This window comes from Molothrus ater, chromosome 1 (genome assembly GCF_012460135.2).
Source record: "Molothrus ater isolate BHLD 08-10-18 breed brown headed cowbird chromosome 1, BPBGC_Mater_1.1, whole genome shotgun sequence".
NCBI classification, from domain to species: Eukaryota; Metazoa; Chordata; class Aves; order Passeriformes; family Icteridae; genus Molothrus; species Molothrus ater.
This window is the reverse complement of record NC_050478.2, coordinates 36,476,117-36,501,263: the sequence shown is the minus strand read 5'-3', so window position 1 is coordinate 36,501,263 and position 25,147 is coordinate 36,476,117. Positions and strand designations below refer to the sequence as shown.

Sequence of the window (25,147 nt, the reverse complement as noted above, 5' to 3'; positions counted from 1 at the left end):
AGGTACCATGCTTGTCATAAAGCAAATCACGGCCATAAATTGAGGTGAAATGGAAGGAAAAGGGGAAATATTTTCAAATTTGTAGACCTGGGACTGTTCTGTTGATCTCCAGATGGTTATTTTTGAGTTTTAATATGAATTACATATGTGGAATGCCTTCTAACATTTTCCTTAGGGGTGTTTGGTCAAAAAATGCAAAATCAAAAAGCTGAATCTCTCCAATGCTGGGTGACATTTTTGTCTTGCACACAGACTGTTTTCTTTTTGGCTAAAAGATTTTTTGTTTCAGAGAACTGAGGTAACTGTTGGGAAGAATTGACTACTCCTAAATAATTTTTCGTATTATTGTGTAAATTAAATCATCAAACTTTTGGAAAACTTCACTATAATTGTTAGGCACAAAAAAAAATCTAGTCATACTTGTCTTATTTGCATTTTAGAAGTCTCATATTTCTTATATCTTCAAGTGCTTTGTACTTTCATCCTTAGTACCATTCTGAAGTGCCACTAGGGATTGACACTACTCATCCTCCACACAGGAGGGCAAGGGTGGGGAACAGAAATCTGTCCCATGATGGATTACTTTTTAGCAAGAATGTTCTGTGGAGAGTTTTTTTTTTCCTCAATATCTACAACAAAGTGATAGTTGTTTGACAAAGCACCTTGCACTGTAGTAAATAGAAGTGTTTTGTCATTCTTGCTGTCAATTTGATATATTTTTATATTCTGATGTAGCTGTGGACTTTCATCTCTTAGACATCTAGAGTTTACTGCTAGTGCATATATACCTTTGCTCTTCAAATTTTTCTAGATCTGTCATTCACAACATGCATCTGCTTTTGCACCAGCAAAAGTACACAGTTGGTATTCTCCAAATTGCCTAAAGGTTGATTTACAAGAATTTTGATTAAAAATCAAGTGTTTTCATTATGCATTGGCATATTTCAATTTGGCATTTTAAAAGCTCTAGCTCAGTACTTCTTTTATGCTGTTTGGTGACATGTTTTTTCTTTGGAGAAATTTATAGAAAATGTAGGGTACTGCTCCATTTTAGGTTCTCTCAGTTATGGGTCTTCTGGATGCACAATGTATTCCAAGAATTAACAGCCTTAATTAGACAGCCTCAGTGGTAGTCTAGGGCTTTCTGACTTCATCTTGTAAAACCAAGCTAGGCAGCTGTAAGCTCAGTTGTCCCTTCCTGGTGCATGTTACTCCTGTATTGTTAATTTGATTAGGATAAGGGCTGTTCCATCAGCAGCGGTAACACCCTTCAGTGGTTGAGTATTGTGACAGTGTTGGTTGTCTTCAGGTTTTGGGGTTTTTTCTCAGATGCCTTGCCAGGTTATCAGGTACTAGTACTGCTGTAAAGTGAAGGTAACATGATTTTTTAAAAATTTTTTTAACCGTGTGTTTCTGAATTGTGCTACCTCTAGACTCTGCAGCTATTGGAACAGGTCTTAAGTTTTGCCCAGATAACTTTAAATGTGTTACTTAGTTACATTCTTAAAAATATGTTCACTAAATAGATGTGAGCAGGATCCTATTTCTAAATTATTTAATCTATTATTCTGCAATTTATGTTAATATAAATCCAAAGTAACCTTTTGGACCAACAGATCTGTCTGCTTCCAGCAGTGCTAAGAGGAGTTGTGGTATGGAAGGAGGAGGCTGCAGCTGGAAGGATTTGGCAGAGCTGAGCTGAGGTGACAGGGATGTTGTGGGAGTCCAAGAGCCTCTCCCTGACCCTGGACATTTTAGAGACTGGCAGCTTCCCACATTCCTTCATGTGGGACTTTCTTCACCTCTTACTGTGTGCTTTTAAAACTGTAGCATCTAAAGAAAGCCCAGGCACTGCCCAGTCTTGCATCTCAGTGACAGCTTCCTTCCTTGAAGCTTCTTGTCTGTTTCCTCTTCCTTGGAGCCAAACCCCTTAGTTCTGCTGCTGCCTCTCAGGGGTAGTGCCAGCCCTTCCACTGGATGCCAAGGAGCTCCTCTGCCTTTTAGCTTCTCATGTGCCCAAATTTCTGTGTTTCCATTTATTCTTTTATTCATTTATTACCCCAAAATTCTTTTTATTCTTTCTGGTTACCTCCCAACCATAAATGCTGCCTGTTTTCCCACCCCAGACAAGCAAGTAGCCAATTACACACACATCACCACAGCAGCCACATGGATGCTTTGATTCCAGGCTGTCCCTCTTTGCATGCATGTGCTGGGTGAATGAAAGTGGTATGATTTTCACGGTGCTCATAAACACATTGGCACTCCAGAAAGAAGGTCCAGGAGAGCATTCATTTTGCTTTCAGGAGCCTTTCACATTCCTCAGCAATGCTGTAAGTCATCAGCCTGCTGCAGTAGTGTCCTTTGATAAGAAACAGCAAAGAAGCAAAGCTCTTTTTCACTCCTGGTCCTGGTTATCATGAGACCATCTCCCCAACTTTAGAAGGTGAGGCTGCATATCACTGCCATGTGGCTCCCTGGCCAGGCTAGCTTTTCTCCTGATAAACCTGCTATTCTCTGTTGAAAATCAGCTAGCTCTTTGTTGAAAGGGCAGTTATATTTCAAAAAAAGAGCACTTAATTCTTTCTTGTTTGTCTTCTGCTGTCTTTTAATCTTGGAAAAACAACAGAATGCTAGAAAACTCCTGATTATTCTTTTTTTGGGTTTTTTTTTTCCTAAGCTCCACGGAATATGGAATATGCATTACTGCTTTTGAATATGAAAATTAGACTATACATCCATATGATTTATTATCCCAAACAGAAGGATTGCAACAATCTATAAGATAGAAATGTGGTTAAAAATAGGATGTAATTGAAGTGAGTTAAAGGATGATAGTGGCCTTCAAAGATGTAAAGAGATGGTATGTTTTTCTTATTGTCAGTGTAAATGGTCTCTGGAGACCACCTTTTTATAGTGATTGTGCATGTCTAAGATTAAGCAAAGCTGCATGACCAGTGCTATCTCAGGAGGATGTTGAGTCATTAACTCATGTTTATTGCCTTTTGCCATCTTTAGTTTATTGCGATTTATAGCTCAAAGGCCTTTTAGGCTGTTTATAAGTTAAAATTAGCTAAATTCTTCTGGATGCAAGTATAAGTCACTCAGCATTTGTATATCATTAGGGTGTAAATTCCTAGCAATGATGCCAGGCAGCTTCTAAGATTTTATTTTTTCTTTCTGTGCAAAGTCTAGTTATGCTGCTTGTCCCTAGTTAAACTGGATTACTCTATCCTGTTTTACTAATTTTGCCAATTTGTGATTTTGAAAATTGTGTGTGCTCTTAAAGAATTTACTCAAGTTAGAGATGAAATTATTTATTAAATGTACAGTTTCTACTTCAGTCAGACTACACCAAAATGTCTGTATCTTATCCTGGAGTCTTTTGAGTCACACTTGGTGGGATGACCTAGGACTTTGTGTAGGTTACACATGATAGATGATCAGCTAGGCTATGTAGCTGATACAGGCTCTAGTACTGAGCATATGAACAGAAGTGGACATAATATGCTATGGACCAAAGACAGGTGCACTGGGAGAAATAACTGAAAAACACTTAGAAGTGTTTTTACCTTTTACCTTACCCTATGGATTTTTTTGTTCTACCAGTCGTATTGCTGCTGGTAGCAAATTCAGTTCAGGAATTACTGGGCTAAATGTGTATCGACTTCAGTGGAGTCACATTTGCTTATATAAGCTAGTATTGTGTGCTTCCCACTAAATGGGAAGTCAAACTATTTTTCCATGTATATGCATTTTCTGAAGTGTTTGAATCACCATTTGCATCACAGTTAAACTTCTTCCTTCCTATCATGCCTAGAGAGATTATATTAAAACACATCTGGATATAAAGTATTTGGGATTTTGGTAACTTGCAATCACCTGGGAATTCTTCGGAAGCGTTCGTATGAATTAGTTCAGCGCCCTTTGAGTAAAATTTCTTGCTCTGTGTATTATATTGGTTTTAGTTTAGAGTACAGTGTATAGCTCAGTCTATTTTTGTAAATGCAGAGGCTTCAACAGGAAAAGAAATATTATAAATAAGTCCCTTGAATGTACTTATTGTTGAATTTATTTTAAATTGAGCTGCATGGGACTACATTTCTTAAACACTGATGCTACATTCTAATTTCAGAATCTGTCATCTAGACCCTTGTATATCTTTTCCCATCCACACTTTTTCACACATATATTTTACATGGGGAACGGTGGCATGTTAATTTACAGACTAACCTAATGACAGGGTTGGTGTTTAGATTTGTGAACACTTAGAAGCAGTTTCACTTAAAATGGAAACCCTCTTACTTTCATGTGTCTTGATTTAAAAAGAAGTGCATAGACAAAATTGTTTCAAATGGAGATGTTGCCTGGAGAATACTCTGAGTTTACTCATATATGCATATACACATACGCAACTGTGATTTTATAAGCAAAGATCATGGAAGGTGGGTGCCACTTGTTTGTCGTACATCAGCAATCCAAAAGACAGGGTTTGAGCAACATGCAGTACAAGATTTTCTCTCCAGAAGAATTTTTTCCTAAATGGAAACCAGTGTGTCTGCCTATCGTACTGTTGAAACAGCTTTCAGCAGGGCTAAAACAGGCTTTGATTTTGCACCTTGGTGTCAGTGTTCCTTACCTACTTCCAAATGTGACCAGCTTTCACTATCACAAGGTTGGCATCTCTGTGGGTTCTATATTGTGCTTTACAATTATGTTCCTTTAATAATTCAAATAAGCTTAAAGGGGAAAAAAGACTGGTAATGCTAAATATATTTTTTCATATCAATACTGAAGATGAAACAAAATATTTCAGCCTAAGACTTTTATACTTCAAATGGCAAGTTCATTAGTTCATTTCACAATTCATTATCTTCATGTATCTGTGATTATCATAGTGTATAGGTTTTTATATCATTTGCGGCAAAATATAATATTTTAGGGCAGAGCTGATAAAACTAAAATGCTATCAGAAATCTGTGCTGCATGCATTCAAAGTGTGCTTCTAATGCTAAATGAACTTGAAGTGAGGGATAGACAGCCAGGTTTCTACGTAAAAGATTGCTCACCCAAAAGTTTGCGTCGTATTTATTTCAGAAAACCGAACTTGCTCAGAGCGAAACCTTCTCCAACTTTCCGGCCTAATAATTATTTAATAAATATCAGAAGTGCAGTGCACTTAATTCTTTAGCTGAAGGCACAATTTACAGTTACTCTACGCTGCTCCGAGCGCGCTCCATTTAATCACTTGAAAGGATGACTTGAAAGCCTTGGCTGCGCGGGGGCTGCGCTGTGCGGGGCCGGGCGGGGGCTGCGCGAGGTGCGGCGGGGGCTGTGCGGGGCCGGGCGGGGGCTGCGAGGAGTCGAGCTGGGGCTGTGTGGGCCGGGCGGGCCGAGCCCGTGGCGGGGGCTGTGCGGGGCCGGGCGGGCCGAGCCCGTGGCGGGGGCTGTGCGGGGCCGGGCGAGCCGAGCCCGTGGCGGGGGCTGTGCGGGGCCGGGCGGGCCGAGCCCGTGGCGGGGGCTGTGCGGGGCCGGGCGGGCCGAGCCCGTGGCGGGGGCTGTGCGGGGCCGGGCGGGCCGAGCCTGTGGCGGGGGCTGTGCGGGGCCGGGCGGGCCGAGCCCGTGGCGGGGGCTGTGCGGGGCCGGGCGAGCCGAGCCTGTGGCGGGGGCTGTGCGGGGCCGGGCGGGCCGAGCCCGCGGCGGGGGCGGCCGATCCCGCCCGGAGCCGCGGCAGCCGCGGCCGCCGCTTCCCAAACTCTGCAGCGCCCTCTGTCGGCGGCTTGCGGCAGCGCCCGGCTCGCCGCCCGCATCCCTCGCGCGGCGTGCCGCAGCTCCGCGACGTTTCACTTCTTAAACATCTACTTTGTGTAGTAAAATCTCGATTTGCCGTATGTTTTCGGGATTAGTTCTCCTCGTATTTTCTTTTTTTTTCCCTCCTCACGCTGCCATTTTGGTCTATCGACGGACCCAAATCAGAAAGCTTCCGTCTTCTTAGGCTTTTTGTATTTTGTTTTATTTTTCCTGTGCTGCAGAGGTCCTGAAGACTTTCCAAACTGCATATTTGGTGCTGTAGAAATACAAATTGCCTGCTCTTCTGTAAACCTTTCAGTTGTCAGACTGTTCTCTTTCAAAATAATAGAGGAGCTTGGAATCGTCCATGCTAAAATTAAGAATTTATAACTGTATGGAACAGATGTTTTCATAAACATTTGCTATAATTAATTTCAACTAGGGGATTGAAGGAACAAAGCAGTTTTTCCCTCTTCAAAACTTTATTGCCTTTTCCCCATACAGCGAACTCAGAAATCTTTGCTTTAATATTGTTAATGAAACAAATTTACTCCTCTGTTTGGTTTTCATTGTGAAAAAGGAAAGCTTAATTTGGACAAGATACGGGTCTTTGAAACAACGGAGAAATACCCTGAATTTCAGACATCGCATATAAAGGCTTAAGATGCAGAGCATAAGTGTTAAGGTGCTCATTTCTGAGAGCATACCTCTGTAGTGTCAATTGTGAGAGATGCCTACGTGTTAGAATAAATTTTATTGAGATCAGTCCAGTGAATATCTATCTGTGGAGTAAATAGTACAAAGGAATTTTATGTTTGAAGAGTTGTGAACCTTGCTGTTAGAAAAAGCAAAGGAATCTCATGGTATTATATATAGTTTTAATGCATAGTAAAATGCTTATTGTATGTTGATTACCCCTTTATACTCACAATAAAGGACTGCAATCTGTTAAGCAATTTTTTTTTGTTGTTTGTATTATATGACGAACACATTTTGACTAAAATTATTCTTCCATATTTGTATTGTCACTATTTTCAGGGGGGTATTGTTTGGAATTTAGAATAGTTTAGGGCCAGTATTTTGATATTTTTGTGAAGAAGAAAAAATATCCATGCTTTATTGTTCTGTTTTTTACTAGTTTCTGTATATTATATCGACATCATTTGAGAAAAAAAATGTTTAAAATTTAAAAAAAGAACAGCTTAATTGTTTTACACCTGAAAGAACCAGTGCAGCTGCAAGGATTTTTTGAGCAAACTAGAATTCCTGACTGATCTGTCATCTATAAAGTGTGCAAAGAAAAATAGGTAGCTGTCATTAAAATTACATTTCAGCTTTCAATAACCATTTAATGAGTAGCGTAATTATATAAGTATGGTACCTCAAGTACTTCACTCAATAATTAAAAATAATCTCATCTTTAAAGTGAAAGCGCTATAATTATTATTTGACTTCACCAGGACCACTGTTGTGATCTCCAGTGGCACCTCAGATTGTTCAAAGTGGTTTTGAAAGTATAAATTAAAATTGGATAAATCATTAAATTATTAAGCTTTAAATATGCTGAAAATTAATATAGCATGGAATTTTGAAGTCATGTTATAAAAATTGACAACCTTAGACTGCAAGCATAGATTTGTGTTAAAATTTGACTTGTCTCTAATCATAAAACACTGCATTAATGATTGAGTGTTTATATCAACTTAAATTTTCACAATGTTAAATAAATTTTGTGTTTTAACAACATTTTAACCTTTGATTAGAATACAAAGAAAAACATTAAGCAGAGTGCAAACAGGTCAGCAGAAGGATCTGTCTCCATTATGACACTTGTAAGCAGGGAAATGCACAGTTTGCTTACCTAAGTAGGATCATTTTTATCACAAAATCTAAACTGCCAGCCATAAAACCCTTTCATATGTGACTCAGGATTGGTAAATTGGTTAGCACTGTATAAATACATGTGTGTCCACATTCAGACCTGCATGTGTGTCTGTATACATGCATGCAGAAATATGGATATATTTAAAGACGATTCCTCAGTTATCAAAGTATATTTTCAAAAGAAAAAAAATTAGTTTGATTTTTTTTTTTAATTAGGTGTGCAGCCATCAAGCAAGGCCCCATGTCACTCAAGATTTTTGTCTTCATGGACTTGCTGCTGGTTAGGACAGTATCCCACCCCTTCTATATCTCACAGGAAATTGCTGTTTTCAAGACGTAATGAGAGAGATGAGAGAGAAATGTCTGGTCCCTACATCATTCTTCACGTGCTTTTTTACTCTTGCTGAGCACATGCTTCAGCTCAGTGTTCGTTGTGCCTGGAGCATACCCGGGGTGTCTTCCCACCTGTGAATTGGGGCTTTGAAATGCTGTCCAGTTTCTTCTTACTACCTAAAGTGGAAACTGTGCTGTACCTTGAAAAAGCTCTTCTGTGCGAAAGTACCCCATCAGTTGAGTCACCATCCCTGGAGGTATTTAAAATACATCTGGTTTTATTAAAGATGTGGCACCTGGGGACATGGTTTAATGCTGAACTTGGCAATGCTGGGTTAGTGTTAGGCTTCAATGATCTTACAATCTTTTTCAGCCTAAATAGTTCTGTGATTCTATCAGTGCAATAGGCTGTTAAAAAATAAAAATACAAAAAAATAGTGTGAAAGTTTCAATCAGGCTTTTTGTTAAAATTTCTTCACATAGTTTTCAGATAACCTTCGGGAAGTGAAGGCATCTTCCTTATTCTGGGTTCTCCCATTTTATGCTATGCCTATAATCTCAAGTACATACCTGACAAGATAACAGTTACTGCAAGTGACAAGCCCATGTGTTCTGGGTGAATCTAGTACCCTAGCAAGTGTACATACAGTTTGCAAATCCTTCTCCATGCATCTCAGAAGTCTAAAGAAGCTAGCATTTGAAATGTTCTTTTTTTATTAGTTATTGAAAGTGTCACTTTTGAGTTACACAACTTCTCTTGAAACAGCCTTCAGCTGTGTCCAGCAGTGTCAGGTTCCAGCTGCCCAAGTCCCAGCTCCCTTTAGCCCTTGGTCTCTGCACGAGAACAGACTTCACTGAAGTGAGGCAATTTCAGGAGAAAGTTTTCATTCTTAGGAGAGGGAGTTGCTACAGTTAAAAAAGGAGCAATCCAGGTAATTTTCAAGCCCTTTGGAAGGATACAGCCTTATTTTATTATTGTAATAAAGCCAGTAACTGCTCTAGTGCTGAAAGCCATACTTACTTTGATACAGGTGCTTGTTACAGTATTGCTCATTTCCCTTCTCTTTCCTCTGAAAGTGTGACAGGATTTATTCTACCTTTTTTCCCCTAGCCTGTGCGTTTGAAGTTAGAAAAGCTTTTCACAAGGTCTGTGGCAGGGTTACTAGAGCATCCTCTGTTTCTTTAGCAAAACCCTTCTTCCCATAACTGAGTTTCAGAGGAAATTGAAAATCAGTATAACACTGAATCAGTTTTTTAAAGGGGACCACAAGTTTTGTTACTAGCATCATGAATCTTATATTCATAACTGTTTAGTATACATCCCAATTTTACCAGAAATTTGGGTCAATATCAGTGAAGAAGATAGAAGTAGAATATCTATTCTACTGAGAGTTCACCATATTTTTCAGGAGGAGTAACTGGAACTTTCCTGAGGAGAGGTGATCCAGGGCATGGATTCCCACAGCTTAATGTCATTAGTCAGTGAAGCAGCAGTCTTATTTGTCCTCTTCATCACTAACTATGGAAACTTAGCAGGACTTGCTAAAAAGCCTTTTGGATAAAACTAGGTAAAATTTAGGGAGTCTTCTGTTAAGAAAATGAATACTTCACTCTTTGGTTTATGATTTTTATCACTTTCAATGAATGACATCTCAATCATCTTTCAAGGTGTCATAACAGACATACCCATCTTAAAGGGGATAGAGCAAGGTAGCAATCACAGAAGGGTCTGTTCCATTAAATCTTGGGTTTGAGAGCTGAATATGCCTAGCCCTCTCCATTTTTGGTAGCTGCTGCTAATGATATGATGAGGCAGCTCACAAAGAAGTATCCAAACTGTAACTTGTATGATTATTAGATTAATTAACAATGGGCATACAATTAAAAATGCAAAAGTATTTTGGCTGTCATTTAAATACAGGAAATTATTTTCTTCAGAATAAAGCAAGCTAGACTTAGAGTAGTTTGTGAAGAACAGCTCAGTGGATGTAGCAGACCCAGGATCCTACCAACTGCGAGGATCCTGGTGAAAGAACAACTATTCTTATTTTCTTTGCAAAGTCCTGTTCACTCTTCAAGCGGGGCAAATGGTTTTGTTGAAAGATTATAAAGTCCATGCATTTTTTGAGATAGTCTTAAAGTTCATTCTTCAGAAAGGAGGAAGATTATGTTGCTATTCTTGAAAAGACATACTTTTTCAGTATTTCAACTTAGCATTGCGAATAAGGTGGGTTTTTTTTCAATCTGACTTGTGGTAAGTGAATGCTTAGTTTAAGTATAAATGAAGTGCAGTAGTGCCTTCAGGACCCATTTTGATGTGCTGTGTCCCTGTAGCACTTGCCCGGTATCACTGTACCTGGCCATATGGCTTTAATAGAGACTGAACACAGTTCAGTCATTTCTCTGAATGCTCAGGATCAGATGTGGAGATGGGTAATATATGAAAAAGTGTATTACTGAAAATTGTCCCAATATGGGAGACTATTTTACAAGATATGAGGGCAAAAAAATGAACAGATGGTTATTAATAACGGGAGGGTCGGCTTCTGGATGAAATATCTGGTGTTGTTAATTTAGTTAAATTTAGTAAACAAAAAGCAGATTGATTAAGTAGGATTTCCATTTTCAAAATAAATGGAGAGAGCTAATTAGTGAAATCAACTGGACTGAGTGATTTTAAACTAAGATGTAGTAGAGGTTTGGGATTTGTTTTAGACAGGGGTGCAAAAGTTAATAAAAAACATTGCATTCCAAATTAGATGAGAAAAGAAACACTTGGAAGTTTTATGCCAAAATGAATGATTAAGTATTTTTAAGAAATGTCTGGAATAAGCAAAGATCCTCAAAGGAACAGAAAAGCAGCTTGATCTGCAAAGAAGGCCACATCCTGGATATCAGAAAGTGCAGGGTTATAGTGACAATCAGCAAAAATTAAGTTGAATCAGACCATAAGATGAGAATTTAAATACACGGGAAAATATTACTTGACTATGTAAAGAAGCTTGCTGAGAAAGAAAACTAGAACCATTCTGCAGTGTGAATGGACAAATGATACTAAATGTAATCCTGCTCTGGTCTGAAAAGGAAAACATTTAATTTCAGTAAAAATAGAATTTCAGGCAAAGGCCTGAAAATAAATCAATAAAATAGATGGGAGTTGGGTAGATACTGTAAATTAGCAGGGCTAGAAATCTGACTTGCAGACTTCAAAAATATTGACAAATGCTGCTGCATGGAACAATTTTCAGTACTTTAGTTCATGGCCGATGCATGGAAATATCGTACCTGTACATAGATTAACAGGGGAAAGGAAAGTGATAGCAAAGCACCTGCATGGGCTGGCAATTATCTGTGCAGGGCTTTAAAAAGTTTTTAAGAAGGAAATAAGAGAGAAAAGCAAAGTGAATGGCTTAACTTTTATTGAAGGTGTTTTTTTTTTTTGTTAAATGGGACATTGTGGCCAGCTAACCTGCTTTCTTTTCAAAATATGTGTTCAGGAAATACATTAAGTCTGTCTGGATCTCAGTAAACCATCTGATGCAGTGCCACAGGAGATGCTGTGAAATCGAAGGGATGGGGATTAGCGAAGTATAGTAATTCTAGGATGAACAGGGAAATGCAAATTTTAATGAAAGAATTCTTTTTAGTGAAGCTTGAGGTTGAACCAGTCTTATACAATATTTTCATTTATTGTCTTGCCACAGAATAAGAGTTGATAGACTTTTATTAAGTAGAGTTATTGGAAGGTAAGATCTGGTGCCAGTGCAAATAGAGCATTCAGGCAGGACTGGTTCTTTCTGAAGAAAAAAGGACTAGAAACAGCATGACATTGTGTGAACTACAGTATTGCACTAGCAAGAATTTTTCATGTAAACTGAAAAATTCTTTTCATGAATAAAAAATTGAGAATAAATGTGCAGGCATGGTTGGTTAAGGATGGCTGTGAAACTGCAAGATGGAGTGGCACGAATGTCATCTGTATCAAGCAAGATTTGCTTGATAGAGAAGAAAACCACTGTCCAAATTATCAACTCTGAACTTTTAGTATGCTTTCCACAGCTCCTATCCCTCCTTTTCCATGTGTAAGAAGAACTGAGTTAAAGGAAAGGGGGAATACGAAGCCTCATTTTGAAAAAAGACTGAAAAAACTTGATTTCAGTCAGCAGAAGGGAGAACAGAGTTGTGCAGTGCTACCTGTAAATTAACTAGGGAGGCACACAGGGACAAAGAAGAATTATCAAGCTAAATGACTAAATGACTAAAGCTAGTGCAAGAAAAAACAGTATAAAACAGGACAAGAATAAATTTGGTTTGAAAAATACATGACTCCTGGCTTTTAGCAGTCTTTCAATAGACATAGTTATAGAAGGAAAATTCCTTGTAATACTGGATTTCTAGCAATATCACTGTTCCATGTATTCACCAGCCCACAGGATGTAAAATAAGATGTTTGGCAGACGTCTTAATAGGTACTTTCAGGGAAGCTTTGAACTTGTGCTATGACAAAAAAAAAAATGGTATCACAAAGTAAGCTCAGAATTTTTCACAAAAGAGATGAACTTTTACATTTTTTGACTTAATGTTGGTAAAATCAAGCTCATCTACTTACATGGTGTACTTCTGTAACCCTATGCTAGTTAAATTGTGTTTAATAATTTGAGAAGGGCTTCAATCAAAACTTTAAGTGACATTAAGTATCAGATTTTCAGAACTTTCAGACTCCAGTTTGAACTTGGAGGCTAGTTAAGATGGCTGTAAGAATTTGAAGAGGTAAAGTTGAGATTTGTCTATGTAAGTTTTAGGTGAGTTTTGTTGTGACTGAAGTTACCATATATGGTAGAATCAGTATCAGTTGTCATCCATATTGTGTTCATATCAGAGTTTGTCTTACAACAAAGGTGTTTTCTCTTTTTTTTGTATTAGGAGGATCAAATGAAAATGGAAGCACACCCTCCACCTCAGATTCAGATGGAACTTTTATTTCTTACAGGTTGGTAATTTTTTATATTTATTTTCTAATTTTAAGAAGGTTGATTATAATAAGCATAATCTATTTAATGTGAAAGAACAGGTCCTATACTTTAGGAGGATTGTGGAATCTAAACTGATACAGTGAGCAAAAGAACATGAAATATTTAATTAAGGAATGATGTGAAAATTTGTTTTCTGGATTATTAGTTTTTTTCAAAAGTTGTTCAAAATGCTTAACTGATGAAAGTACAAGATATTTGAAAGCCTAAACATTTTAAGGTTGTTTTTTGTAGGTTTTTTTTTCCTCCAAAGTATTCAATAAAGTAAACTCACAGCAACTAAGCTAAATGTTGAAATATTCAATTCACCAGTGATCACCTTTCTGATCTTCTCCAAAGTAACCGGATTTATGGATCACATGAAATTCTATTTCCTCATTATTTCATCTCAAAAACCAAAGCCAAGATTAGCTAAATTTGAGATTATTTGACAGGAAAATAATATTTCAATTTTGTTGGCAGTAAACACCAGTCAAAGAAACTTTTTTAAGTAATGTCATTGAGCTTGAATATTGCTTGGGTACATACCAAAGGGTGTCTTGTGCTTGAAAGCACAGAAAGCTAATCAGCAGGTGTATACTTTCATCTTTCACCCTGCAAATACTGAGTCTGCTACAAAACATCTTCTTCCTTGTGACTAGTAAATTAATAGTATGATTTGTGCTAACCAGAAGGATTGCATCTGATTTTCATGCTTAAGTATAGTAAAACAAAACATGCTTACCACATGATTGTTTTCGAATCACTTAGTGGACTGTGTTGGTTGGCATTTTTTCAGTTTTGGTTTGTGCTTTGCTGGAATCTCTACTTCAAAGAGGTGCAGTCAGGCAGGAGGAACCTGCCTGTTCACCTTGTCCTGGTTGCAGCCGGCTGGGTGGGGAATGTTGCAGCGTGGGGCAGGCAGTGAGCTGTGCTGGTCATGGGGAGCCTCGGGCGTGGGGTGGCAGGGAGGGACACGGTGCTGGAGAACCTGTTGCAGGCTGGAGACACAGCCATTGCCAAGGAGAGCAAGGAGCAAACAGCCTGGTCTTGAGGATGTTGAAAAGAAAGACTTTTTGTAAGGACCTAGAGGGAACAGCAAAGAGTTTGCTGCGATTCAAACACCCAGAGGAAGTTTCTGGACTAAGAGCAAGGTTGGAACAAAGGGTGTGCCTGCAGGGACAAAGTGGGACTGGGGTGGGTTGATTTAGGTTTCCTTACAATTTTTTTATCCTAATAAGTCAACTCTAATGAGACCTACTTTGTGATGATGTAAAACTCTTCTAGAGTAGTTAGCATAATCACTTTGATAAAATACTTTAGAAGATCCGTTTTAGGGTTCTGCATGACTCTGTTTCTTGTCATATTCATGTTTTCTGCATGTAACATACTGTCTAAGTTAAAAGAAGGGCTGAAAAATACCACCCAGGATAATCTTCATGTTTTTTGGGTGTGAATCATATGTAGACAGAGAGACCACAAATCAGTCTCTCAAAAGTAGGCAAGATAGAATTTAACCATATCAGCAAAAGAAAGTTGAGAGCTCTCTCTGCCATTAAAGCCAGGAAACTTATTCCTGAAAGTCATCAACTCAAGAGCACCAGCTCTTCAAGTGGCAACACTTGAAGAAGAAGCAGCCAGCTTTAGCTAGACTTTGGTTCCACAAGAGCGTGAGCTGTGGAGCTGGGGTCTGAGCCCTTCTTGTCACCCCAGCTCCACTCAGGCAGTAGCACTCATCTCTCAGGGAGCTAGTCCAGGGAGCTAACCCAGCCCAACCTGTTCATTCTTAGCTGGGAGAGCTTTCTGATGATTTCCTCCTGCCAAAGCTTCCCATGGTATCAGTGCCAATGCAGGGAATGTAGCATGGACAGCCATTGGGAGGATAGAGCATGGTACCTTTTACCTAAATCAGCCAAAGGCTTAGTGACTCTTTAATTCTCCACAGATTTAGTGGAGGTTAAAGCTGGTCTTTAACCACCTATGTATTCCTTAGTCCAAAGTGCATATAATAAATATGATGTCGGCTACAAGTTCCACTGAATAATACTCATATTCTGTCAAAGAGCCCAACTTAGTTAATTAGTCTTTTAAGAAGGGTCCCATATCTCATTGCCAAAGTAATATTGATATAATTAAAGGCAAAATAGTAAAAAAGATACATATGTGTGTATGTGTATTGGGGAGGTGTGTATGTATACATATATATAAAAGTAACTTCTGAATTTTCGTAGTTGGCAAGCTATCACCATTATTTAGTAGTAGTGCTTGAGATGTAAAATATGTATTTATTTCTCAGTGGCAAGTAATTCCTATGATCTAGTGAGACTGGCTCTAAATTTGATGTTTGGGTTGGATATTGTTTTGATAGTTATAGTTCTGGACTGCATGTTAAGTAAAATTGAACATCTAACACCTTATGAAAGGTGAAAAGTGAATCCTAAACTATCTTGAAAGGTAATGATGGTAAATGGTTGTTATTTCTTTAAAGACTCCTTAGAAATTTTGACCTATTTTAGCATACTGTCAAGGATTATTGTTTTAGTAAGTTAGTAATTTGGTAAAATTAATGACAGTCTTGTTTACCCAATGTGTTTCAGTCTATCATATTTTAAGAAGACCAGCTAATGAACTTTAGCCCTGAAAGAGGCAAAGGCATCTTTGAATCATGATAGATGTCATACATATGCAGAAGGTTAATACATGAAAAATTGTATTGAAAATTTTTGCTGAAACAAAAGTTAGTTAATATTTTGTCAGTAATAGGCCTTTACAATTTAATTAGAAGAGATAACTCCAAAAATATTTGAATATTAATAAGTTTTGTTATTAAAGTTCTCTTAAAAGCATTGTTTTTACCGCAATAAAAAATAAACCCCAGGAGAAGTTGCTTGGTTCCCACATTTTCTGTTTTAAAGGACAATTTGACACTATCCAGTACAAGACTCCAAGTATATGTGCTAATAAAGGATGACATATCATTATTCTTTGGTATATTTATGATACTCCAGAACTATTTGTATGGTTTTATTTTTAATATGAAGGTGTCACCTTAGAGTTTGTGACTCTTGCTTGTGTTGATCACAAGCACAGCACAGCACAGATGTAATGCTGCATGTGTTCAGATTGTGAGCATTTCCCTTTAGGTCATAAAGTTTGTAAGTAATGTAAGTGAAAAGCACATGTGACTGGCATATATTTCTAAATATTCTTTGAGTTTGTGAATGCGTCCTGTCAGGTCACAGAGAATTCTCTAGCTGGTCTTTATGCTCTGGTGGAAGTACTCTTTGTGTACTTGGGAAGAAGCTTTACTAATAAGAAATTACAATTATTTTTTTCCTAGAGCATGTCATCAAAATTAGAAGTTCATTATTAGAAACATTTGAACAAGGATTTAGACATATAACTTTCAGCTTTTAAATGTAAGAAACTTAAGGAAAATACTTCATCTCTGCTCCACTGTATTGTTTTACAGCTATGGTTAAAGCCTTTTTTGGTTGTCCAAATGGCCTGGATTTCACCAAAAGGAAAAGGAAAATAGATGTAGCTCTTTAGTTTCAGTATCTGCAATGCAGTGCCACTGGAAAGTAGAAATACTGTCTTTCTCCTCCCTTCCCAAGGGCAGCTGACCTTCTCCTCGCCAAAGAGGTGAACCCCTTGCCAGCACATATGACTACAGACTATTACATTAATCTGTTTAGCCTCAGTACCAGCTGCTTGCATGTTTTTAATTATCTTATTAGATGGTATAACAGTGACCTATGAAATAAAATGAAGGTGAGTATTTTTTAACTTTATTTTACAGGCTATTTTTCTAAATATATTTTAATGACCTAATTATGACTTTTAGGGAAAGCCATTGATGCAGACATTCAATTTGGCTGATAGAATCTAACATCTCAAGGACACTTATTTTCTTTCAAGGTGGATTCATACATTAATACTGCTTCTAATAAATATATAGCCTAAAAAAGCTCACTTTTCATACTTGTGTATGAACTTACTTTATGATTCAGAGACCCATGACTGCTATGTTGGATAATTTCTTAATACATCTCTGCACATATATATAAGTTTAATTCTTACCCCATGTATCAAGATAAAGTTCTTTTCTCTGTAGCTTAAATTCCATGACAAATGATGATTGCTCAAAGTTGTGGATTGTGTAGACAAGGTGTATTCCTTCTTCTGCTCATATTTCAAACAGGCAGAGGATCTAGTGTAAGAAAGACTTTTGTGTTCCATTTTCTCCCCCTGACTTCTTACAGATTCTGCTTACCAGATGTTTCCTTCCTTGATGCAGAAAGGCAATGTGGTCCTGCTGGCTGAGGCGTTTCTTGTGTGCCAGCCAGCTGCGGGCACTGAGCGTACAGAACAAAGACAGCAAGGGGTGCAAGCTGTTCCCCCTTGGTTCTTCCCACTTCCAAAAGTGGTGCTCAAACCTTGCCCTTTGGCTTTTGTTGGCAGCTGAGCCAGAAGTGGCTACATAGCCACACATAGCCACTCTGTCCTTACATTTTAAACATACTGTGAAGATGTGTGCAACTTACATACCTTCACCTTAAGGAAAACTTTGTCTTACTCTATTAGGAAGCAGCCCTTTTCCGTGTACACAAGTCTTGTTCATACACAGACAATGGTACTTTATTGTTTTAATTTTAAGCCGCTCCTGTGCAGTTATGGTTTTATTTTTCCTGATTTTGTTCATGTCCACACATAATCAAGAGAACAAGCTTGTTTCTATGGGTTTTTCTATTATTTTGAAATAGGAAAAATTGGATGCAGAAGGCAATGCAGTAAAATTGTCACTGCCACTCCACTCCATGCTGCAAGGAGAATTCACAGCACTTGCATCCTTTCTCTCTTTCCACAAGGAAGCAGTAAAACTGGCATCCATGTTTATTTTGTTTTATCCTAAACCATTTGCTAGATGCTGTTCCAGTTGATTCCATTTATGTGCAAAGAGGCCTTTTCAGTGTGAGTTAATTTTGTCTGGGAGCATGTAAACTCTCTCCTTGATTCTTCCGAAAGATCATGTTCATAATGTGCTAAGAATCTTTCTCTGGATGTGGTAGTCTGTGCCAGTACTCTCATTTTGTCAGTGTTTGTGATGTTGTTAGGAATTCCATCTTGAAAATCTCCTTTTTCCAACAAGAGAAAGTGACCGTTTTCACTGATCACAGGTTTCCTCCAACAGGTGCTTTTTACTACAAAACCTGGAAGATCACTGTTACACCTATTAAAAGCTTAGAAGATTTCTGATTTTCTCTGAATTCTTTAAAATTGCGTTCCTTTTTTTTCATTTTAAGAAGACTTACATCATTTCCATCTCTTTCTTGTCAAATTTCTGTTATTTACTTCTTCCTTCCATAGCTGATCCTTGCTTCATTCTTTGCCTGGTGTTCTAAGGAACTGGTGAATGATATCATAAGACAAGGAAGAATAATTTGTGATTAAGGAACTGAAAACCTATATTCAGTATACTTTTTCTAAGATACAAACATTTCAATACATATATTTTGGATTTTTTTAACTTTTCCAGTGAAAATTATATTACTTTCTAAAGACATAGAAATAGTAATATGGACTTGCTTTCTGGTTTAATGCAATGTAATAGGGAAAAGCAAATTTAAGACATTTGCTTAAAGCTTGAGATGGTTTTGACAGAGAATTAGAAAGGAAGGATTGAGTTACCAACATCCTTTGTTGTTAGAATGGTTTTTTATGGATTGGCTGCAAGAAGGAAATACTTAGATTGTGAAGAGAGACCATGGAAGAGAGAATGGTAATTTCTAAAGTCCATTGAAAGCAAGTGAAATTTTAGTTCACTCCTGATTTATTCCGTTGTACTTGAAAATCAGCATATATACCACTGACACCACAATCAACTGATGCCATATTTTCCCTTACTAATGCTTAAAGTGGCTTTCATTATGAATTTCTTTTACTTTTTTACTCTTAATAACCTTCAGACTTCCATGGCAATTGGGAGATGTGACTGGGGACATTTTCAAGAAGGCTAAGAAGGAGGATGTAGGGAAATGGATCAGTTAGCCACACTCTGTACTCAGGAGAAGTAGGAAGTAAATGTTCTTCATGTACATGCAAAGAATTTCAAATATATTGGGGGATTTAAACTAGAAAGCTTTGACTCTGCAACTGGCAAACTCAGTTACAATACAGAATTAAAAATAGTTGAACAAAATACCAACATGTTGTCTCACCATTCTGTAAATGTATGCAGAAAGTAATGAGTAGAGGAAAATGTGCTGGTGAAATTTAGACTTCAAAATGGCTGTAACAAGAATTCCTCTATAAAAGCTGAACTGGTAAAGGGTTGGAAATTATGTGCTTTCCAAAGGCCAAACTTGGCTCTTAGGCTGAGAACCACCAAGGCAAAGTGGACAATTTGGAATATGGAGAAGGATATCTTTGGGTTCTGCGTCAGACCTAGTGCTGTGAGGAAGGGTGCTGGCAGAGCATCCTGCTGCCAGTGCAGCCTTATTTCAGTTCCCTAAACTGTGCTGCACACACACTGGTAGCTTAAAGAGCATAGCTAACTAATAACTTTATTTGCTGGAATGTTTGCCTTAAGAAAGTGATTTTACCTTTCTTCACACAAACCTTTTTAACTGTATGTCAGCCAAAAGTAGATGAAACCTGAACTGTTTAGAAAAATCTGCCCTTTGAATGTTCAGCCTCCCAGCAACACAGCCATGCATATTCACACTTACATGGCTGTTAGCTCTGCCACGTATCCTGAGGCAGGACTTTGAGAAACAGAGGAAAATACATGAATTTTCCAAGCAGACTGATAAGCCTTCACATTAAAGCTGTCAAATGGATTTTCAGGGTAGCAAATAGAAATCTGTGTGTTTCAGAAATATTTTTTTAGAAACTCTACTTCTTATTACTTGATAACTACCTTTCAATTTTTTTTCCTCTGTTTTTATAGAATTAACTCTCTTTATTACATTCCTGAAAGTTGCCTCACTTTTTTTCTCAACTGTTGATTTTACAACATAATAAATAATACAAACCATGCATGTTTCTTGGATTTATGCAGTATGTTTGAAGGGAATTGTTGCCTCTATTTAAATATTTAAATATAGATACTTGATGTTCCTCTCAATAAAGGTCTCATATTGCAAAACATTTGACACAATAATTTGAGAATTGGTTTTCTTTCTGATGGCCTGTTCAGTAGCCTGTTGCTTCATTGAGTGCCCCTGAGGAGCCAAGTTTGGGTCTCAACATTTTAAAAAGCAGATTTTGAAGATGAAGACCAGTATAAAAATGTGAAATTGGCTTTTCTAGAAGCACACATGCCATTGTTTTAAGATGATTTTGTTAATACTAGCAGCACTGCTCATGAATTTTCTTTGTATCTCTCTGAGGCTATCCATTTTATCCTTTAATATTGGTCTAGAGGATGGAATAAGCTTGAGATTTAGGTTGAAATCCTAAATATGTATGCAAATGTTTCAGTAGTATAGCAGCATTCTTCCATAGACTGAGAGTATTCTTTGTTATCTAAATGTTGTTGTAAATATCAAATTGGTCTTGTTTCTGCAGGGACTCAGAAAAAAGGTATTTCAAAACTTGGCATGAAATATTTTTAAAAGGCACGAGACAAAATAATGATACACACTATCTGATGACCCAGCAGGTGCTGGTTTTTTGTTAACTGCAGTTTCACTTGAACATGAATTATGGACAGTAATATTTACCTGATAGATCTGAGCCCCTGCAGTCCCAGAACTGAAACTTTTGCCCTTTCTCAGTGGCATAGATTGTAGTTCCATGTGGTTCTTCACAGTTTTGCGTTTTTCTGGGTTTTAGTGTCTTCCACAGAGTTTTGGTGTTGTCTGAACATGATGGTACAAAAATACTTCTAACACTAGTTTTAGACTTTGGCAGGATCTGCATTCATACATTTCCCCAGCTTTATCCTCTAAATCAGTAAATGCAGAAGCAGCAGTTATTGCTGTCTGTGCTATACTAGTCTCCCTCAGTTGTATTTCTTCCTCTTCTGAACAGAGTATGTATTTTGTAAGGAGTCTTAATGGGCTACCATTGCATTCTTCTGCATATCTATGCTTGATGTTGGTTTTACCATTATGCTGGAGATGGAAATTTAGTGGCAGAGCCAGAGGCAGATGTTCTGCTTCTGCCTGTCAGTGGAGGAAAGTCTTTGTTACCTCTCCCCAACATGCACAAGCTCAGTGTTGCCTTCAGTAAAGCTCATGGAACTATTTGAATTTGAGTTATTTCCGAGGCATATTGTTAGATTATTGATGTCATGCATTCTGAGTTTATAGCTGCGCATTCCTCAATAGCTGAGCGGTAGTGGGATTCCAGTGACTTTTAGTAAGATGTTAGACCTTAGAGATTCACATACCTTTTCAAGACTGCTATTTATGTGCATGTAGAATTTTACTTAGACTTTCTGAAGTCCTGCTTGTTGTGATCTCTACTAACAGTCGACTGAGAGGAACACTTCTGTTCCAAACTTCAGGCTTCTGTATCTGAAAATCTGATGCTTGTAATTGCCTTAACAAGAATCATATCCACAAATCATATCCTCTTGAAAAGAAAGAAAAATAGACATCTATATATGATTTGCTCAGAGGTCAACCTCATTTCTTATAAGAAAGAGAGTGTGTCTTAGAGCAGACCCCAGTATACAATTCTTTGGCAGAGAGATTTAAACTCTTGTGGTTATGACATAAGTGCATGTTTCAAAAGATGGAAAGGAACAGATGAGAACTATGAACAATTCCTACAGAATTAATCCCTTCATTGATTTGCCTGCTTTTTCTTTCATACATATTGAGCACTTTTCCCGCTTTGAAGTAATGCAATTCTCCCTAACTCATGCCAGTAGATATTTTACATTGGACAGAGATAACACATATGAAATTAAGTTTCTTAAAGAACTATTATTCCAACAATTTCTTTCTCATTCAGGTCTGTGTTGGTTTGGCACGACCTGGTTATTGGTAGCAGGGGGGCCACAAAGGTGACTTCTGTGAGAAACTGCTGGAAGCTTCCACCATGTCCAGCAGAGCCAATCCCTGGTGGCTCTGAAGATGGACATGCTGCTGGCCAAGGCTGGGCCAGTTAGAGATGTTGGTAAGGCCTCTGTGACAACATATTTAAGAAGAAGATCAAAGTGGAGCATGCAGTTTTTCTTATAGTCAGAGAGGAGAAGGAGGTGAGAACATGTAAGAGAAAACAACATGGAGACACCAAGGTCAGTGGAGAAGGAAGGGCAGGAGGTGCTCCAGGCTCCAGAGCTGAGATTCCTCTGCAGGCTGTGTTAAAGACCATGGTGAAGCAGCTGTGCCCCTGCAATCCATGGGGATCCACAGGGTATGCAGAGATCCACCCACAGCCCATGGGGGAGTGCCTACACCAGAGCAGGTGGATTCCTGGAAGAAGCCGTGATCCAGTGGGAGACCAGGTGGAGGGAGGGAGCCCCTGTTTCCAGGCTGGAGCAGCCTGTCCTTGGAGAACTGCACCCCGTGGAAAGAGTGACGCATGTTGCAGCACTTTTGGGAGGACTGTGTGCCCATGGGAGGGACTCATGTTTGCAGCAGGTGCAGTTTGGCTGCTGCTCGTGAGCATGGACCCATGCCAGAGAAGTTCACAGGGAAGTGTCTCCCATGGGAGGGATCCCATGGCCTCACAGGGGAAGGACTCCTCTCCCTGAGCAGCAGAAGAAAACCTTGGATGACAAACTGAACAAGCCCCCATGCCCTGTCTCCCTGTGCTGTTGGTATGAAGGAGTGAGGAGTTGGGAGGAAAAAAGGTGTTTTAAGGGCTTCTTTTACTTCTCATTATCCTCTTCTGACTCTGTTAGTAGTAAATTCACTTTGCAACTTTGAGGCTGTTTTGCTCTTCAAGTGTTTTCTCCTGGTCTTTATCTCAACTCAATTTTTTTCTCTTCTCTCCCCAGCTGTGGCACAGGAGGTTGAGGGAGCAGCTTTGGTGGGTGCCTGGCATTGGGCCAGTGTCAAACCACGACAAGGTCTTATATTATATGTATTTATTATTATTATGAAGACTTTACAATATGCCCAATAGTACATTAGACAGGATACTCAAATAAGAGTCTAAAATGAAAAATATTTACAAAATAATCAGAAAACATTAACATTGACATTTGCCTTTAATTGTACAGTCTACAGGTGGTATAACACAGTATCATGCATTTAATTTTCTAGTTTGATTAAAAGTAAATGCATGTGCTTATTCATAGTTTAGGTGGTTCCTATTAGCTCTTGAAATCTTTCACTGCAGTGAAGCAAGTGGAATATGGTAGACATGAGTTCCAATCTTCATTGCTCATTTCATGTTGACCAGTGGGTTTTCTGCAATCCTGGGTTAACAAGGCTCTTAGATATTATTTTACATAGTAGGGCTATATAATTTTAAATGTTATCTTTTTAGAATTGATTGCTTGTTCATATTAAACAGTGTTACCACTATTAAAAGTCTCTAGAATTGTAAAGCTTAGATTATTAGTCTTCATTCAAAATACTTGAGACATGAATTAGGGAATGCTGTTCAGAAAGGATTTTAAATATCATTCAGCTCTACTAAAACTAAGGCAGATCCCAGCTTCCAAGTAATTTCTTTTTCAGTTGCTTATAACTTTTTTTGTGATCCTAGCAGCCAAGGGGGAATGCAGAGGAGATACAATCTTGCCAAATTTCTTTTGGCAGTTTTAAAAGTAATTTGGTTCAAAACGTGTTTGGAATTGCATTACTTTTTTTTTTTTTAAGGCATAATATCTGCACTAATACAATTTCAGAAGTGTTGAAATTACTTTCTTACTGTGTAGCAATCACTTCCAGCAGCTGGTGAGAAAAATAACCTGAAGAGTTTCTTTCCTCTCTGTTCTTTCTTTTCACAGTTGCACTGGTTGAAACCTTTTGCTAACTCAGCTGACACACTGGCATTTTCAAAGACATTGTGGGAATGTCATCCACTTGCAGAACAATGTGAATAGCTTCAGAGTCTGACCTGTTGTGTGCACAGGGGAATGTGGCACTCTTGAAACATAGCTACCTTAGGGAGGCTGCTTGGCAGGAGTTATAATGGCCAATGATGCTACAGAATTTACAATGGCAAATGAAGAATATTATACATGGTAGAAACAGGAGGGTTATTTAGATAGCCATAATATACTGCAGTTACTGAAATATAAGTGGCTGTGAAAGAAAGGCCCAGATTTTCCTCAAGCTGTGTCTGCTGTATACCATACATTGTATTTAAAGGAGGCAGAATCATGGTAAACAATCGTAGGCAGCTCCCTACAGAGGGTGAGGATGTGTGGGAAACAAGGAGACAAAAATGACCAGATAGTCTTTCTGACTTGGAGACTGGGGGATGTGAGAGGAATGAAGGAAGCTGCTCTACACCATTGGAATGACTTGCTGCTCTTTTGGTCACCTGGGGGTACTGGCACCTGGGAGAAGCTAAAGGCAGCCCTAAACGCTGCAGTCTAACACTGCTGTAGGCATCTCTGCTCTTATCTAGAACACCTTTGGTTTTCAAAGTAATTAATAATCAAGACCCAGAAGTAAACACTTTTTTTTTAAGACTATGGTCCTAGCTGAAAGGTGGTGCATTCACAAACACAGGACTTCTGGTCTCAGCATGAATCATGAGTTTGTTCCTGTCACAGAGGAAGATGACCATAATTTCCTGGCTTGCTAAGTCTATCCTCTACAGTTCTCAGCAGCTATATCTTACAATTCTCTTTTTAAAAACTCACTCTCCCAACTCAGCTTAAAAGGCTGAAAACCATCTAACTTCACCTTGCATATATTTAGGGCAATTTGCAAAAGCAGAGTTTGCTGGTATTTAGTATAACCCACTCTGTGACCCTCCTTAGCAGAGTAAATGTGGTGAGATCTTAGCCTGGAGTCATAATAGTAGTTTCCCTCTTCCTGGTTTCATTTGGTCTCCCAGGGAGAAGTAATAGTCTTCCATGTGACAGGGGGAGGAGGAGATGTTCAGCTTAAGGACATGCATTGAAAATAAATCTGAAACACATTTCCTTGCACATAACCCAGCTCCTTACCTTGAAATTGCCCTTTGTATTTTAAAGTGGCTGCAAAAAG

General features: G+C 38.4%; 1 protein-coding gene across 6 annotated transcripts in view; it reads left to right on the top strand.

Annotated features, from left to right (window-relative positions):
• The window catches only part of TBC1D5 (TBC1 domain family member 5), a 318,136-nt gene that overhangs the window by 148,642 nt on the left and 144,347 nt on the right, over window positions 1-25,147 (top strand). For all 6 annotated transcript variants that reach the window (XM_054514222.1, XM_036401348.2, XM_036401369.2 and 3 more), the window contains one exon: window positions 12,931-12,997. In XM_054514222.1, the coding sequence (XP_054370197.1) occupies window positions 12,931-12,997 (67 nt within the window). The remainder of the gene's footprint in view (window positions 1-12,930; window positions 12,998-25,147) is intronic.